Source organism: Pungitius pungitius, chromosome 9, assembly GCF_949316345.1.
Source record: "Pungitius pungitius chromosome 9, fPunPun2.1, whole genome shotgun sequence".
In the NCBI taxonomy this organism is placed as follows: Eukaryota; Metazoa; Chordata; class Actinopteri; order Perciformes; family Gasterosteidae; genus Pungitius; species Pungitius pungitius.
The window spans coordinates 1927575-1946615 of NC_084908.1; the positions used below are offsets into that span (position 1 = coordinate 1927575).

At 42.2% G+C, this 19041-nt stretch overlaps 1 protein-coding gene across 2 annotated transcripts in view; it reads right to left on the bottom strand.

Annotated features, from left to right (window-relative positions):
• Positions 1-19041, bottom strand: part of prkcaa (protein kinase C, alpha, a) — an 85976-nt gene that overhangs the window by 8581 nt on the left and 58354 nt on the right. For both annotated transcript variants that reach the window (XM_037473168.2, XM_037473167.2), the window contains exons 6-15: positions 17430-17586; positions 16767-16901; positions 16117-16210; positions 11653-11796; positions 11358-11531; positions 9353-9444; positions 9061-9123; positions 8633-8771; positions 2595-2675; positions 1890-1997 (exon numbers count right to left, since the gene is read on the bottom strand). In XM_037473168.2, the coding sequence (XP_037329065.1) occupies positions 1890-1997; positions 2595-2675; positions 8633-8771; positions 9061-9123; positions 9353-9444; positions 11358-11531; positions 11653-11796; positions 16117-16210; positions 16767-16901; positions 17430-17586 (1187 nt within the window). The remainder of the gene's footprint in view (positions 1-1889; positions 1998-2594; positions 2676-8632; positions 8772-9060; positions 9124-9352; positions 9445-11357; positions 11532-11652; positions 11797-16116; positions 16211-16766; positions 16902-17429; positions 17587-19041) is intronic.

Sequence of the window (19041 nt, forward strand, 5' to 3'; positions counted from 1 at the left end):
TAAGCAGGGGGGTCCTCTTAGGTAGGGCCACGGTTTTGTTTGACCAAGCTAGTGTAAGTGCTTAAATAAGGTTGGCTTCCGTGCTCTAGGATTGTGTGTAACTCATGTTTTTACAATGTGCATGAGCACATGTAGTATATGTACAAGCAATAATATATATACAAAATATTTCCTTTGTGATGACATAGATGAGTGTATGTAGGGTAAAAACAGACAGACACTCCTGCGTCACTAACATGGCTGTATTGTGTGTTTTTAAAAGGAACTTTGGGCAGCTGAGGAGATCAAAAGCTGCTCCCCCTATAGTAACTTATCAATCGCACAGAAGAAATATGGGAAACATCATGCTGTCAATCATTCCTGCCACCGGGCTCTGGCATCATGCTCACTCTGTAAAATGTACTTTGGCTGTATCGAAGCCACATCTATGCTTGTATTATATCTGATTGCACAATATGCTGCTTCTTTTGTTGAATCCATGCCTACTATTCCAAAATGTAATTTCAGTGTTGTATATTCTTCTTGCAGGATTTTTGCAGGCCAGCTTTCCTGGGGCAAGCCCCTTGGACATCCAGGGCTACATCTGAACTAGCAGAGTGCATCCAACTGGCAGAGTACATCAGACAGCTGTTGCCGAGGAAGAGAAAGTCATTTGCAGATTTCTGTCCGTTCGCACGACTGTCAGCGGCTGTGAGGAGGCATCCTGCTGCGAACACGAGGCTGTAGCCATTAAAATGACACAGCTCACAAAGTGAAATGCCCTTACCCTCCCAATCAAACACTTGTTTTGAAACTTAAAAAACTAATAATACTACTGTGATAATGGTCAAATGGGGGGTGTTGGCATTTCTTGTAGGCACTAATACAGGCTAACCCCGGGTGTCCCGTTATACTGGCTCGTACTTGCAGAGGCTTAATCCTCGTCAGACTGGGTTTCGGGATAAACGATGCATAAACTGAGATGAGTGCACCACCAAAACGTGTGGAATGTGTCTCTTAGAACCCTGTAGAACCCTACCATAAAAAAGTGGGATCTTTAGTCCAGAAACTGATCTGATAAAAGGCAGCTCATCCAGTTGCTAAGTATTGATTGTTTTTTAGGCTCTTGCTGCGTTCGATTGGTCGTGAGACTGCAGCTAGGAGTTAGTCATACTGATACATAAAAGAGGCGTGGGGTATGTATGCAATACACACTGAGTTAAAGGAAGCGTGGGATGGAAAAAGAGTACGTTTGTTATGACCTTTTAGTTATTTCATCATGTGATGATTGTTAAACTTTCCTTTTAGCTATCCATCTTTTCTATTTGACCAGTATGGTATGATCAATATCACATCAATAAAATAAAACATGTTTACTGTGGTGCTGGAATGTTGTACAACACTGTTTATTAAACCACTGTTGAGCTACTTTATAGATGCACAACTTGATGGGTTCGCCTTCAATGCTTTAAAAATGCCACTGACAAGAGATCCAAGAGGAAAGAGTGAACTTGTTGATGAGTTTCTAGGTGATATTTTAAAAAAGCCCACACTTCATTCTGATAGGAAATAGAGCTGCACATATGTTGTAAAGACCACAAAGCAATGTGTTATAAAGCCTGTCAGTTTTGAACTGGCAAGAAGAATTATTTTTGGCTTCAGCAAAGAGCGCGAAAGACATAGATGCTAAAAATGCTGATTTAAAACATTTTTGACCTAGTTGGGAAAAGTTTCAGGGGCAAAGAGTAACAGTTCAACGGGTTATCAGTTTAAATGCATTATGTCAATGACAGCAGGTACAATGTTAAATGTTGATGAATCTCATCGATCTTCTTGTCTTTGGATTTTAAAAACGGGTTTATAAAAAAGGTAAGATATGTATCCACTGATCGCAAAGAACATCCACTTACCCCTTTGCAGATGGAGACAGCTTCTTTGGACATGGACTTTGGGTAGGACACGTTGTGCTCCATAATGGACTGGAACAGCTCATCTTCATCCTCGCCATCAAATGGAGGCTGGGGAAGGAAGGAGAAAACACTGAGAGTGGCTGAGCTCTACATCCATCATCACACACTTTTCAGATGAATGTGATGGGTATCACTGCATGTATCCAGCACTGGTACATTCCTTCTCTGTGCACCCTCCACTTGACAGGTAAAGTGACCAGAAAAAGTGGGAAAAATGGTTTTCTATAATGAATGGCGATAAGGAGGGCAGAAAAACAGGACACAGGTTGGACCAAATAGGGTGCCAAGGAAGAAAAATATAGTGTAGTTTTTTGAGGATATGACCCAGCTTTCCTCCCCCCCCCCCCCCCTGCTCACTGGGTGGTTATCATCAGTAACCATAATGTGAGTGTTTTGACAGTCCATAAAGTGACTTATCCTTCATTTCCACTCCAATGGCCTCTCCTTTGCTTTTGCACAAGGCAGGAAGGAATGGAGCAAGGGGACATCTGAATTAAGAGCCTGGCTGCTAGGGAAGACGAATGTGGGACAATGCGGGTGAGTGCGCGTCTGTGAGGAAAGTTGTGTCCGGGCAAAGCTGCCAGTGTAACAGGGAGCAGTCGTTCTGCATAAGCAGTACGATGTGTACGTGCGTGCACCACTCACCTGTCCGGCCAGCATTTCGTAGAGCAGAACTCCGTACGCCCACCAGTCTACAGAGAGGCCGTATGGCTGATATGCAATGATCTGTGGAGGAAGGGAGAGGAAAGAGGTTTAGCATTACTCAAACCACTGCAGTCGGGTCAAAGGTGTGTGAAGTTCATTGTACTACCGTAAACCCAATATCTAAGTGTGAGACTAGAAAAATATAATATAAAGATGTTAAAGATATCGAACGTCTTTGATTCTAACCCTGCCTGTCAATTGGAGACAACGAACATACAAACACACACACACACACACACACGCGGGGCAAACACCCCGTCGCTCTGCACTCCACTGTCACGGCGCCGTCCTGAGGGTTAAACATGCAGGACATCCACGCATTTACCCTTTTGAGCAAAGGCAAGCATGTGCATGAGGTGATGCACACGGATGTGCGTTTGAATGTCACCATACTGTGAAATAAGGTATAGAGTTTAATGTCACTGGCTGTGGAGCGGTTTGTCAATGTGTCACGTTTTCCACCATTATGTTTTTCTCAAGTAGTGTTACAGTTCAACAAAAAGCCAGAAAACAAATATATATATATATATTAAATATATATATTAATGTCCGCCTCACAAATGGATCCATCTGCTGATGTGTACGAGCTCCTAAAGATCTACACATGAAACAGGCGTTTCAGACGAATGAGACTCTGACTGATAGCACAGTAAAGAAATGGGCGGCACTCCCTTTCCATAAATAAACTAACCACTGTGCCTCAAGAAGGCGGGAGGTGCTGAGCCGTAATCCTCGGTCCTTTGGTCGGATAGAAGATAGAAGATGTAGAAGGAAAATTGTTGTTATCTTGCCTGAAAGCTTTCTAATGAGCTTGAGAGTCAAAGAGAGGCAAACCTCTGGCCCGAAATGTCAAGCTTGTCTGTTCAAATCCCGCTTGCAGCTGGATTCAGGGCAACCTTCAGCCAGACATGACAGCAGCAAATGAATACAGCTACACCTTCTGAAGAGTGTTTTTCACATACGATTGTACACTGTGAATGACTTCGCTCCGTGTGAGAAGGGACAACTGTCCTGTTTAACGGAAAGGATACTGACCTTCCCGGAAAAAACAAAAATACTTGCCTGCTCTGGTTCTCTCTAGTCACCTCCGACGCAAATAGAACATGTGCCCAAAGAGGGAGAGCCCAGTCAGCTGACACCACTGGTTGTCTAAGAGGACATGCTTTTACCGTGAAGTAGGCACAAAGTTAGACAGCTCGTCATCAAGGACCTAACGAGGCAGATGTGTCACTGAGATTTGACCTCACAGTCTCTGCGCAAAGACACCCAACGAGGACTTAAGCATGGGAAGCATGCAGAGACACGAGGTCAATGCAGCAAGGAGATCTGCAACCCTATGGCGGTTCATGTGTCATGCAAATGAAAGCAGAGAGGAGAGATGGGAAGGGCAGAGGGAAGGAGAGAGAGAGGAGGAAATGGGGGTGTTCGATGGTATAATATATATAACCACATATATATATGTTTAAATTGTTTACTATTATTAATTATATATAGTCAGCCACTGCGGTTTTGCATGTCACATCTCTATATTAGGAAGGTGAATTTGACTTCTACAAGCACATAGCCACACAAATTTAAAAAAAAGCTAGGAATCCAAAATATTGAAAAATAAATTGCTTGACTTTTTTACCCGTCAGAGAGAAACATAAAAGTGTGAAGATGGCGACAAAGTTGGATTCAGGGTCAGTGAAAGTGAAGAAACTAAGAGAACAATTGGAGTTCAGCGGGGAAAAAAAGAAGAATGTTAAAATGAGTTACGGCGGCGTGTCACATGATGCCGCGGTGACGTCACGCCCCTTGCCAACAGCATCTCTGCAGCGACGCTGGCGGACATTTACAGTTTCAGGCACGTTGGCCTTTGTGCCTTCCGGCTTTCCCCTCAGTCACTACGAACATGCTTTGCCACGCTGCATGCATGAGGCTGATCCATCTATGGAGGTCTCGCTCTCCTTCTGCCCCGTCACGTGACCTGTTCCTGGCATTCTCTCCCCCTATTTTACTCTTTTGAATAAAAGCCTGTGGCCTTTAGAGCTGCTATGAGTCACGGGCAGTTTAATGCGGCTCGGCTAACTGTGTACGTAAATCGCCATGGAACACATGTGATTCTGTATAGATAGAAGCTTTTTGTTCCGCCTGCCCGAGTATCCGTGTGCGTCTGTTGTGTGTTGTGTGCTTGAACAGCCTGTGTTTGAGCATGCGTGTTTGCATTGCTGAAGACGTTTCTCCCAATTTGGCCTAATGCTACATGACAGTTGTGGGTCAGATGGTTAGCCTTTCAAGGATGCTCTCTACGGGACCGCCTCTGCTTCGACGTGATTATTTGCCTCTTTGTTGTTATTATTCAAAATGATTGTGTGTGCCGCGGAGCTGATTCAGGCTGACCAGGCTACGCTTCATTGGCGTTGGTTTCATTCAATTATGATATTTATTTATAAAATGGTCATTTTCTCAACAAAGTAGGGTAGTAAGCAATGTATTAACATTTTATAGTTCTATGTGGAGCAGCGTATAATATATAAAATTACACATAACAAAACACAACTGAACCGCAGCAGCATATGATGCATTCTCAAAGATGTTTCTTTCTCTGACATCAGTTAATTTTGGTGGTAAATGAAAATAACCAAAAATGAAAAACACAGCAGAGTGCCATGCACATGTAGTATAATGTCTAAAGTGTATCAGAGAAAAGATAAAGCATTCAGAGCCCAAAGGCAGGAAGGAGAGGGAAGCTCAACACAAAAGATGTGAGAAAGAATAGCATACAACTCATTACGGAATCTTTTAGTGTTAATGATCTGGCATCTATTCATCTCTACGTGTTTCTGCCTAATTTGCAGTTTCCTTTTCACTTCCTCTTTTTTTCACCTCCCTTTTCAGCCCTGACAGTTTCTCACATCACATTCCCGTTCCCAACAAGCAAGGACGTGATTGTGTAGGATTGCTAATAGCGCTGATCTGGAAACACGTTGAAAGACTTCAACTCCCTGTTGTGACTCAGGGTTGCTATTCCTAGCCCTCAAACTTTTAAAATAACAAGGATCTGCTACGATTATTTTTCAGCAAATACTGTACATATAAAACATCAGCTGGGTTAAGTCTCGGTGACGACATCCCCTTCTTATAAACAGTCCGAAAACCCCCAACTCTGCTCCTGCAGCGCTTCTAACACGTTAACACTTTTGAGAAGAAACAGCAGCTCAGCGACAGCACGAGCATCTCAGTAGCAGCAATTCTTGTGATCCTGACCTTACAAACACACCGTACACCATTTCAGTGACACACAGTGAGTGAGCAGGGAGGTGGACTCCGATGCCTCCTGATGCCAACGCTAACCAACGTGGGCGTAGCGGGAAATCAGACAGCCGAACCAGATCCTGTCCTCAATATCGGACTACTCTTGTCAACTTCTGCTTTTTTCCCCCTAACAGTTAATGCCTCCTTCCTGCGTTCCTGCCCCTCTCCGTCCCTCTCGGTGTCATTAGTCATTAAGGTGTAAACTCGCGTTAGTTTAAGCCTTCCTCCCAAACAGGAGCAGAGTAAAGTGTGTGTGTTCATGTGTTACCAGAAGCAGGAACACTTTTGCATTGTGTGGCGTACATGCTGACAGCCAGGGGACCAGCTGCTACATAGACATGTGTCTTTTATAGAGTTATGAGCATTTGGGCAGGTGTGTGTGTGTGTGTGTTTGTGTCTGTATGTCTGTAAGAGATGGAAGTGTGAAATAATATTTCCCATCTCACAGCTTTATCACACGTGGTGAGATAAAAACCAACAAACACATTTCTATTTAGTAGAAGTGACCTCAATATAACAGCTCATATAAGAACAGAGTATTGCTTCTGTTTTTCCTCATTCGGGGTAGGGGGTCCTAAGTGAGACTCATGTGCCCACAAGTCCGAAGTGAAGTCAGAATTCCTACAGATTTGAGTTCTAAACATGTCATACAGAGCAGGTTCTGCCAAGAAAAGCAGAGAATCAAAACGGAGTTTGTTAAAACAGGCTCAACTGATTTTGTGCAATACTTATAAACACACAATAACATACTGCATGTAGTGATCTATGGGTAGGCTTGTTTTATCTACTGCATGTTTATAATCACCACAACCAACAATCCGTTGGAGCAAGCACCTACACAAATAAACCACCTCCAAGAGGAAAGTGCTATTCCCCAGTTAGTTAGCAAACAAAAACCTTGAAATATTGAAATGCTGCTAAGCATCTATAAACAGTGCTGCCGATCTATTCATTTGTCTCACTTAATTTCCCCCAATACAGCCCCAGGAAACATTGCATGGTACAGCCGGTTTACAGTTACATTTACTGATTTGTTTTTTTCCAACTCTCTAGTTGTTATCCGTTAGTTGCTTCTATTTAATGGTGGATTGTGTTATTGATTCTCTGTAAAAGAATAGTCTGACAGACTGCGAGGTTAATTCTGCCCAACAGACTCAGGGTGAACCTGCTGTGACTGTTCACATTCAGACTGACACTAATGTGTCAGCCAGGGATGACACAGCAGGGGGTGGGAGCAGCTTCTGTATCCATAGCAATGTGAACAGATCCCACAAACACACACACACACACACACACACACACACACACACAGTCACATGCATGGCAGCATCACATGATTTAAAAGTTTCTGCATCCACATCTGTGCACATGCATTCACACACTTGAGCACACATTCAGAGAGTTGCTGACCTTAACAATTTTCTGACAGTGGAGACATTTTTAGAGATGAAGGGAAGTGCTCCTCAAATTGTGTGTTAGAGAAGGACCAGGAGTCATTATGGTATTGAGTTTTGCCATTGGCCTTTAGGACATTTGAATGCAGTGACCAAATGTCAGGGCTGTCCGTTACGGGTCACTGGTTAGGGAAGAAATTTTTTTTTGGATTATTTGAATCCAGCCTCCAGTTTCCAGACTGCTGAGCACCACCATAAAGTGCTGCTCTGCAGTAGCCTTGTCTCAAAGTAATTGGGTCTTCGAATGGGTTCAAGAGATGTTTTGCTCTACTAGATGAAATACATCAGTAAATAAAACACACGTCAAATGAGACATCTAAATGTCATCACACGACTCAATGGAAAAATTCCTGTGACTCTTTATCTCGGGAAGCATTGTGATGCCAACTTCCCCAATCGGCCTACAAATATCCGTCATCGCTGCAGCTCTCTATTACGGACGCCTCAGGTGTTATTAATGAAGGAGGTGCAGAATGACCCTGGATCCAAATTCACACTGAGCACACTGGGCATGCATTGTGTAATATAGAGGATTTATACTATCAAATTCACCTTGGGACCAACCTTTTCAGCTATTTTGATAGAAAAATACATTCAACAAGATCAAAAATTCAATCCCCCAAAAAAATCCTATTGCTGTGAGAGGATTTTTAAAAGCAGAACGGTAACATGTGTAAACTGCCTTGGATAATGCCATTGTGGCTCCGAAGTAAGTAGTAAGTAAAAAAGTCAATAAGTTGTAAGTTGTATTGTTTTTTTTATTCTGAATGTATGAGCACAACACATTTTAAGTGGTGATATTATGAAATTATTTCTGGAAAAACTCATTAAAGATTTGTTGATGAAATTAACTTAATAGTTGAGGTTGCCCGTAGTTACCAGTCACTAATAAAACAAAAGCCAGCAGGTGTGCTATCCGTCTCATCAAATTGGATTGAACTTGCTTGGGAGGAAAGCCACTGAGAAACACCGAGACTCCAGCTCGTACGGTTGTGTTTGAACTTGCCAGCGGACACACTAGACGTCTGTCACACTGGTTGCTTATGTCATGCGAGAGAGCTCGTGTGAGTGTGTGTGTGTCTGTCCTGAGGCAGTAACCTTAATCCGGAGCACAAGGGTGTCACGGGCTCAGACCGCACCAGTGACCGAGGCGACCTCATGCATGAGGAACAAACGGGCACACACACACACACACACACACACACACATCTGAGCGCTCAGCCTTACCTCCGGGGCTATGTAGTCGGGAGTGCCGCAGAAGGTGCGTGTGGTCACTCCCTCGGCCATGTTCTCTTTACACATGCCAAAGTCAGCGATTTTAATGTGTCCCTCCGAGTCCAGCATCACGTTGTCCAACTTCAGATCCCTGGGGAGGCCCACAAAGAGACTAAATATCCTTGAAGATGTTGACAATTCTTTGCAAATTTGTTTCAGCGGGTGGCTCTCAATCCCAATCCGAAATACTAAAATTTTTTACACTAAACAGTACTTCAAGAAAGAGCTGATAACAAGATTGAGGCTCAAAAACAAATGCAAGGGCTTTCACAGGAGGATGCAGTATGTCTGTTTTTCAAATTTGCATATTCTGTATCAACGGATTATTAGTTTAAACGCAGCGCCTGAATTGATTGATGCATGAACTAATTATCACCCACCTGTAGATGACTCCTTTAATGTGCAGGAAGAAGAGACCAGCAGCGATCTCTGCGGCATAGAACCTGCAAAACACAAACCACAGACTTTAAACGCAAGGCAATTTACTTTAAAGAATTACTTCAGCCGCCTCAGGCTTTTTAACAGAGCGGTTGAAGCTACTTGCCGCAGTAACAACGCAGCATGCAATTTTATTATTTACCTTACAAGGGTTTTCAAAAACCAAAAGGTATCGTTATCTCAAACACAGGAAGTCTACGTGGCAGTGGAAAATGATTCCCTGAATAGTCTTACACTGCCTGCGGCTCCTTGAACTTGCCGACTTGTTGGATGTGGTACATGAGGTCGCCGCCGTTCACATACTCCATGACAAAGTACAGACGGTCCTGCGTTCAAACACACGGGAAAAGAAGAGAGGGAGTTTAAGGAGTGCAGTATGGGCAGTGATTATAAAATAAGCTGTGAAATTACAAACGGTTTGTATTCACTGCCTGTGCTTCAAACAGAAATAATATAAAACTCGGTGATGCAGCCCGTCTGATCGCGCTGTCGCAGTCATTCTATCGTTCCTAACACACAATCTGTGACAAGGTGACCTACAACAAAGAGCTTCATAGAGAAAGAAAACACTCAACACAGACATCTGTCAAGGGGCATTCTCTTTGTCTGCTACTGCTGGTCCTTTAGTGCCCGTGACAAGTTTGGCCTCGACAGTCCCACACAAACAAAACACCTCAGACAGCAACAGACCTGTGCTGACGGAAGGTCCGCTTTGACAAAGCTGCTCTGATTTTGGACATTTGAGGCTCTAACACTACAAACACTTTAATTTATGCCAAGTAGTGACTTATGTGCAAGACCTTCTGACTGTGGCTAAAAGTACCTTTTTGTAGCGTGTTACAACAATGAAGTTCATGTATATTACGGACACACATTTGATGTTGGCATGCTGTGGTGCCATGTAGCAACACGTTCTTTTAGTGTTGCATGTGGTAGGTTTCACACATAATTATCTTTTAAATTCTCTCTTTGGTCAAAAACTATTCCAACTACATCATCTTAATACAAAAGCACCGGCAAGATCATTTGGCTTTCAAAACTAATTTTTTAAGAAATGTGGAATCACTGGAGCTGTTGTGAAAGTAAGTGTGCCTTTGTACGTGAGCGAATGGAGTGTAAACCGTGTGTGTGTGTGTGTGTGTGTGTGTGTTCAAGCGTATCCCACGATCGATACCAATGAGTGTCTGCCTGCTGGTACTACACCTCTAATCCCCTCTCATAGGTCAGCTCGGCCTCTGTGGAAAATCAAACTGCTATTCATACATTCATCTGGCACCCGGTACAAAACCAACGATTGCGATGACTGGGTTAAAACATTTTCATCAAACTTCTACATCAACCCATTCCAAGCAACAGACATTGCCTTTTGTTTTCCTTGATTTTTTTCTGAGAGCACCAGATTGCCTCCAAATGTGCAAAAACCCTTGAGAGGTTAATGACTTTTCAGGATTGACCCTCAACCTAATCAATCTTTCTTTGTCTTCAGCTCCAGCAAAGTTCACACTAGGGCTGCAAATGATAATATAAAAACTGCTACCAACACTCACCCAGTTGTTGTTAAGGCAGCACTGCACCAATTTTACAAAAGGAGGTCTGTTTACTAAGAATGGGAGTCCTCCTGTCCTATCTGAGGAATGACCCTGATGATGTCATAAAGGTTATCTAAGCTTGCGCTGGGTGACATTGCATTTTAGGGAGGAACGTAAAGTCTTTTGAAGGATGATATCAAGTTACATTAAAGGAAATTACAAATTTGGGGGGTTTTGTCTTCATTATTTCTAAGGATTAAAAGGTGCATTACACTTAAACTGTATTTAATTTGTAATTTTTACTTGTTTTATTTATTTGTATTAATTTATTTGTTGTGGTTTCTTGGTTTATTTTTTCTTGTAACTGTTCTCATACACGTGTGTATGTATGTGTGTGCTGGAAATACACATATGACGGTACAATTACACGTTTCCTCACTCATACAGTACGTGCTCTGAGGTTGTGTAGTCTGGTTTGGGGATGACTCACACACCACACACACACACACACACACACACACACACACACAAAGCACAGCCGTCTAATTGGGGTCTGTTTGTTTACACTGTACTTGTCGTACCCGCCCTCTGCTGCTCTCTACAACCTTTGTGACTAAGCCGTTAAGCTAAAAGCCCCTTCATAATGTAATTGGACCTGACCTGACCCAAATTGCATTTTTCTGATATGTGTCAGGGAGCATTTCACCTACCACGGTCTGGAAGCACGAGTGCAGTTGTGTGAGGAAGGGGGGCTTGTCCTGTTGGGCCAAGACTCTCTTCTCCACCATGGTACATTCCACGTCATCGTCCTGGATCACCACGTCCTTCTTCAGGATCTTTATCGCGTACAGCTCTTCTGTGGCCTTCATCTCCGCCAGCATGACCTTCAGAGAGGCAGTAGGAGAAGATCCCAGCTAAACTCAACCAACTGTTTCACGCTGCTTCCGCATTGCTTCGTGTCCATGAGAGTGTTTTATATTTTAGCGCGGACCCCAGTGGCCTCACCTTGCCGAAGCTCCCTTTCCCGAGCACAGCCAGGAAGGAGAAGTCGCTGAGTTTGACTTCGTTCAGGCTGACGAAGGGCGGCTGGATGGATTGACTGCCGTCCGCCTCCGTGTGCCCCTTCTTACCTGGGCCCAGCTTGGCCTTCTGCACTCAGGGGACAAAGGGAGGTGTGTAAGAGAAGTGAACTTGGATCAAGCTTCTTTTGGGGGGGGGGGGGGGGGGGGGGGTTCCTCATGAAAAATCACATAAAATAACGTTTTGTTTTACACACTCACACTTCTCATTTGCTCACTAATACACTTACTGATAAGCAGAGGTCAAAATGAATGGAATGAAATGAGCCTGTGGTGCCACTGTGGAGAATGTACACTCAAAATAATGGCTCCATACAAACAGATACAATTTGTATCTGAATGGTGGCAAACGAGAGGATAAATTGACCTTTTTCTCCCATATTGTTCCTTTATCGACTAATTAAAAACATAAGCTGTGACTAAAGCATCTTAAAATGTATTACAAGTCATTTAAATCAATTGTAATGCCTGTACTGATGGTCATTATTGGTTTAATGGAGGAACAGGGTGAACCATGACAAACTGAACACCAAATGAAAGCGACATAATCTTTTTGATGATTTTAATTAAAGACCTGCAGTCTCACTCTTAAGTCTTAAAATATTAAAACATCAATACAGCAATACATTTATGTTTAAGGGGAGTTTTTAGGTTGTGATTACATGTGAAGGTAAAGTATAAAAAGAGATTCCAATCTTTAACATCAAGCATAACTACTGCACGTATTTTCCTTTGGAAAACTGGCTGTGAGTAACGTTAAAGAGACGTTAAAGAGCAGACACGATGCTAAACAGCAATCAAATATTTTGAACCTCTCTACACAGGAACACTACCGAGACTGCCACGTCATCGATATTCACGATCAGCCAAGGCCAAACACAGATCCAAACTCATGCGGCTCCATCGACACCACGGGTGTAATCGACACCCACGTGCTGCAGGGAGCTTGTGGAAAAGAACAAGTTTCGGGGTTGCATCATAAAGGAGAGTTCATTACAAGCCCAAATTCAGACCACTCCACACTATTCCGAATCAAAAGACATTTCACTTGGGCAGCTTCAGTTCGGGTTGATGGCGTCTACCCCAGGTCCACTCTTAAATCAGAGAAATGCAAAGCACAGCAGACCGAGAACCTGGCCAAGCCGAGCGAGCAGCAGCCTTACTTCCTCTCCCTCAGACACACCTGATCAGAGGCTTCCATTATCCTTTGGTCCTGTAACCACAGGGGGAACCAAGCCCGAAGGGCCGACTCACTGAGTTTGGGTGTTTTTTGCACGCTGATAGTTGAGGGCTGATCAAACACACAGATATACAAAGATGCGGTGATCATATTTAAACACAAAAGGCGCTCGACCATTTTCAAAAGAGTCAAAGGTCGATTTAAACTATATTACAACGTAACTCAGTATTTCCTGAGTTTGTGTTTCTGCTATAATTTTCCTTCACAAGTCCAAGTGGGCCCATTTGAGGTTTTTGTTAACTTCTATGAATGCAGAAATCTGTATCAGGAGAAGCTAGAATAATTATTTGATACAATTGTAGCAGACATTTGAAGCTTAGAAATTAAACCTGATGCCAAGCTCAACGGTACCACAAACAATGGATAATTCTATTCAACCCCATGTGCATTATTCTAAGTGAAAACCAAACCTATACTCCGCCAAAGAAATGGTATGAAGAGTACACAGGTAAAGGAGAAATTACAAATGTGGGTGATAATTAAGAGAATTTAATGGGCCAGTGTGAAATTAAGTTGTGAGGCGGCAGATTCATCAAACTAAACACCTTCTTCCCCCTCGCTGTACAAGTGTGTCAGAGAATTATGGCTGCCTTCAGGTAACCTAGAAGATAAATGGCTGTGTGGAGCCAGTGATTGGTTTTTCCTTTCTGGACTACTTTAGAAACACTGCGGAGCAACATGGCCTTAAAAGAAGACCTGTTCTCCAACAGGTCAATGACTTCCCAATTTCAGGGATGTTAAAAAATGAGATGTTTCGTTTCCGATACACTGATGAAGGCACAACACCCCCCCCCCCCCCCCACACACACACACACACACACAAACACACACACAAACACACACACACACACACACACACACCCCCCCACACACACACACAAACACAAACACACACGGTATTATTTATAAATCCAATACTGACATCTAGTGGTTTCAAGAGTTTTTTATTTTAAGTCAAATGTTGGTGTGAAATTTTCTTCTAGTCCTTAATTCCAGTAAATCTAAAAATAGAGAGTTGGAACTGGTACTTCTCAATACCACAGAGTCCAGAGAGAATAAAAGGAAGTCTATTGGATGAAACAGTTCAACATTAAAAACCAAATAACTATTTTCATCAGATGCTTTAAAGAGAACACTGTGTTATCTTGAAAAATAATTATAACTAATGACCAGAAAGAGATTTTTCAAAAGAAACCATTGATGTAATTAAGTAATGATTTTGTCTTTGTTACTGTCTACATTTTCCAGAGAAAACCGTAAAAAATAACATACTTGGTATCTTAACGAATATATGTAATTTTGCGTAACTATTTGTATTTTTTACTCAAACTTTAATTCATGAAGGATGATTTTTTATTTTTATTTAAGTCAAAAGCGACCTTTGCTGTAGCAACACCTAAGACACGCACGAGTGTGTGTGAGCACGTTATAAGAGCAGCTGTTGAACTCTGACACACAAACCACTCACGATACCTCCTATTTGGTAAATATTATGTATTTGTGGATCTGTTGCTATGACAACCGAATTCAGGGAGGTGATAGAAGGTCGGCGCTTCCCTGACATTATCAACACGCCTATTCTTAACTTAACTGTACTCCTCTGTCATTGCATGGACCTCTCACGTACAGTATGAAGATCAGATCTATTAGCATTAGTCCTCACTTGCTTGTGTTAGTGAGCTGGAATAGAAGGTTCCCCCATTCTCACAAATGGCAAATTTGCACTCCAAACTAACTCAATGAGTGCTGCAGTTGACAACGTTGATGGTTTCCATCAGATGACCGTGACCTTTCAGTAATTCAGCCACTCTGCTTTCTTTCTGACGACTCTCCACTCTGCTTTAATGACGTGTAAAAGGCCTCTTGCAGACGCCTGAGAGTCAGACAATCAGAGGAGCGCCTCCGATTAGATAGAAGAGAGCCGCCTCAGTCGCAGCAATGCAGAAAGTTGAATGGAGGAAAAGGCAAGAGTGTCTGACAAAGGCAAATGTGTGATTTACTTATAGTTATGGACACTCAAGTGCTGTTATTGCAATTTTCCTTTCATATTATTATTTGAAAGTTGTTAGGATGATGATCATCACTGAACATCACAATCAATAATTTAATATGAGTCATGTTGGACCATCACTGAGCGGTTTCTAATTAAGAGGAAACACTTCTAATTAATGGAAAAATATGAATTGATCACATATCGATGAAAAAACAGTTAACATGTATACTAAATCTGAAGTACTACATTTGTCATTTATGTACATTACTACTTTACATTATTACAAAGCAACTTTAATCTACGTTTCTTACGAGTGTTTAGAAAAGAGAATATTTCTTCGTATAAATGTATATATACATACATATATATATATATATATATATAGGCATAAATGTATACTGTGGGTGGGTTTCATTTTATTAAAGATTCTGACAATTACTACACACATCTTTATATATGACGGCTTGCAATAAAGCTTTACTATTAAATAAAGAATAAAATAATGATGAATACTTTGTAACAGCTGCCCAGGCAATTAGGTTAATTACAAACTAACTATTTATGCAAACTCCTTAAAGAAAATTGAAAAACAAGTGGTGGGATCAGACCATATTGGGCTTTCAGGCATTAAATAATAAGTCTTTATAATAGAAAATATCTCTGGAGATTGTTGCTGAGAAAAACATCCTAGGCTGTTGGTGGGCTGCTATGATTCGACCCTAAACACAAATCTCTCTGATGGAGGAACAAAGCGCCATCCTTATCAGTAAAAAAACACACAACTCACAAAAGGCCGAGAGCGGAGGAGGTCTTTGAAAGCTGCAGCTGCGACAATGTCATTTACATCCAACAGCTGTAGGAGGAGTGACCGTTTGGTTCATTTCAAGTTCTCATACACGTGCTTGTTTTAGATCCTAAAATGGCTGGACCGGCCACGTTCTCACCGCTTTATAATGAATCGAGGACAAGGAATTTGATTTGGCAAGGTGAAATTGACTAATGGAAAGACGATAGGAGGCCGTAGCTACTGTAAGACAGAGTTACCACATTATGGGCAACACTGAACCAGGTCGGCGGATGTACCTGCTGATGTACCGTTTTAATGTTGTAAAAGAAAAAAAAAATTCAAGTCAACAAGCGAAAAAAACAATCCTCACCTCAAATTTCTCCCTGAGCTCTTCATTCCCGTCATCCTCCTCCGAGATAGGAACATTGTAGTACTCCCCTTCCTCCTGGCACAACAGTTTATACCTGAAAGAGAGGGGCGCCCAGAAGGAGGGGGGGGGGATGGGTGACACATACAGGAAAACATTTTAAGATAAATTACTTAGTTCAGTTTAAATATGGTAAAATATGGTAAAGGAGCTTACACTTGAAATGAAAAAATAGGTTTAACTTAGGGGCAAACGGAGTGAAGGTGTGGCTCTCCATTGGTACAGAACTGCACAAACAGGGTGGGTTCTGTACACCTTCACTGTTAAATCAGTTTCTTTATAAAGCTTGTGCAGGTAATATTGCTGACAGGTGTATCTATTGCTGCTTATACGGAAGGTACGACCAAAATCTGACAGTCATACGTTACATTTTTGATATATCATTCAATTGTAAATTACTTGAATGATGTATTGACATAATTGAAAAAATGTGGAATTCCCAAGGAGGTGAAACTCAAACCTTTGGGGCGAATAACTGTTTAAACTTCTATGAAGCCTGGAAGTGTTCAATAATATGTTTCATAGCAGGGAATGGTGGGGCTTCAAACTGAAACACACGTTGTAATTCAAAACGAGGTGGAAGCGAGCGTTACCAGCCACAGACTGGGGCCTTCATCAGCTCTGATACGCCGAAGGAGAGGGCCCCCATGAAGTCATTCCTGGTGGTCCGGTCCCAGTCCCACACCTCCACCGACAGCCTGCGGTCCTTGTCAGTCGGCTTCAGCTTGCTGTGCAGCACAGACGCGGTTACACGTGATTGTTATGTTGAGTCACGTTTAACGGCTACATTTCAAATATACAAGTATATTTATAAGTGATGATCTAAAACCCTGCACTCGACTGTTGTACGTTATCATTTGTGGTGAAAGAGAAAACCAGTCGTGACAGCGCTAGTCAGAGCTAGTAGGATGATTAATTACTATAAATTATTTATTTTTATTATTTTAAAGGAAAAATAATATATATAGATGTTACTCAACAATACTGGTAATAGCTTCAATATTTGAGAACTGACACAGCATTAAAATTAAATGAAAAATACAGCCAAAGAATAACAAACGCTATTATAAAAAAGGCTTGATGAATAAGTCTTGGCATATTTGGATTGGACAGTAGTTCTGTAGTAACTCCTGTAGTAGCATAAAGAATATTTTTCCGCATAAGTAGCTGCTTCAGCCACTATTTTAATATACCATGTTGTAATATGCCTTACCATGTGACACAGAGAAAGAGGTGACAACAGGCAATTTACTCACAAGTTAAAGGTCTCGTTCCATTTGGGGTTGAGGTTGGAGCGAATGGTTTTGGTCTTCTGCTTGGTCTCATTTTTGGGGTCTGGTACGAGCTTGAGCTTGACGTATGGATCAGAGAGGCCATTGGGGTCCATGGGGATCAGGTTTTTGCCCTCAGTCACTGAGGGGAGGGGGGGGGGGGATAAAGAAGGTATTATTCTTCAGAGGCAGAGATTAACTATATCCTTTTAACTAAAGACTTGTTTTAATGTATTCACCCTCTCTCATACTCAGACATGGTGGCCGTCCTGATACCTGCTGGATGAACAGCTCAATGAACATGTTATCTTCATTCAAAGCCTGTTGGGCGGAAAAAAGGACGCTTTCTTTTAAGCAGCAGGTGAACATCAGTAGAACAAATCACAGGTGCTCGAGATCAAACGGCGAGTGCCCGCCTTTGAGGATTGCTTACGGCTCCGAGCCTCATAGGAAGCAAGCAGAGGAAGTGTTATGACAGCGGAGATTCCAAATTGCAGGCTGTGACATGCTTAAGTAGGCCAAGGCTTCCTCCTCGCCCTCCGGTATTTAGCTGTTCCGTAAACCATGGCACACCAGGGACATTAGCTCTCTATTAGCCCCGAGCACTGGAGAAGTGCCTGACCTGAGCGACAGCACAGTGTGCGCACACACACACACACACACGCACACACTAACCCACTGGGTTAGCTTGAATCCTCTCAATGAGATGCAGTATTGATGGGATTAGGAACAGTGTCAATGTGGGATTGTCACCACTGCGTGAACTGTTACAGAGGCTAAAGAGAACAACACCGCGGTATCATTATTTCCCTCCTAGGATGCAAAAAAACTTATCTAGTAGAGTATGCTATTCATATTAAGATGCTATCACATTCCTGGAGCCACAGGTGCAACACCTCGTGACAACGCAGAGTGGTTTTATTCTCTCTGTGGCTCCACCAAAAAGCTATTTAATGAGCCAAGAGCAAATACCTTCCCCAATGTTTGCTTTTATTCCCAGGACCTGTGGCGGCGGAGATCGATGCGAGCTGCAGTAAAGTACACACACACACACACACTGAGACAGCAGCTTATAGAAGCAACTGGAGGTGTGGGATGGTATCGAGCGAACTGGAGCTGGCTACCTTGAGAAATCTAATAGAACAGTGCAAAGGCAGTCTGCAGGCTCCAAAGAACAACTGGCTCTACTTGTGCTTGTTCCACAGAGAAGGTTAGACTGAAATGCAATACATTTACTTTAATACTGTTAAAGAAACAACCTTTAAATCAAATGTTTGTTTTTATAACCCGTTTAAAGGGGCCTTGAGTGCCTCTCATAAACGTTTTAAATGTATGAATATTATTGCAGTTATTATGTTGATTCTTTCTATTGCTGAAAAAACAGCTGGCTGCTGCTTTATATGTGTACCCCTATGTGTATCTGAAGAATAACTAAATGATTCATGGAGCACCTTTCAGCTTTTTAATGATCAATACTTCCATCAGACGGATTGCTCTCACCCACACAGGCTTCGACCTGCATTAATAACAATCTACAAAGACTGTGTTGTGAAATATGTTATATTTAATTGCAGATCCATGTAACATTCTATTTGTG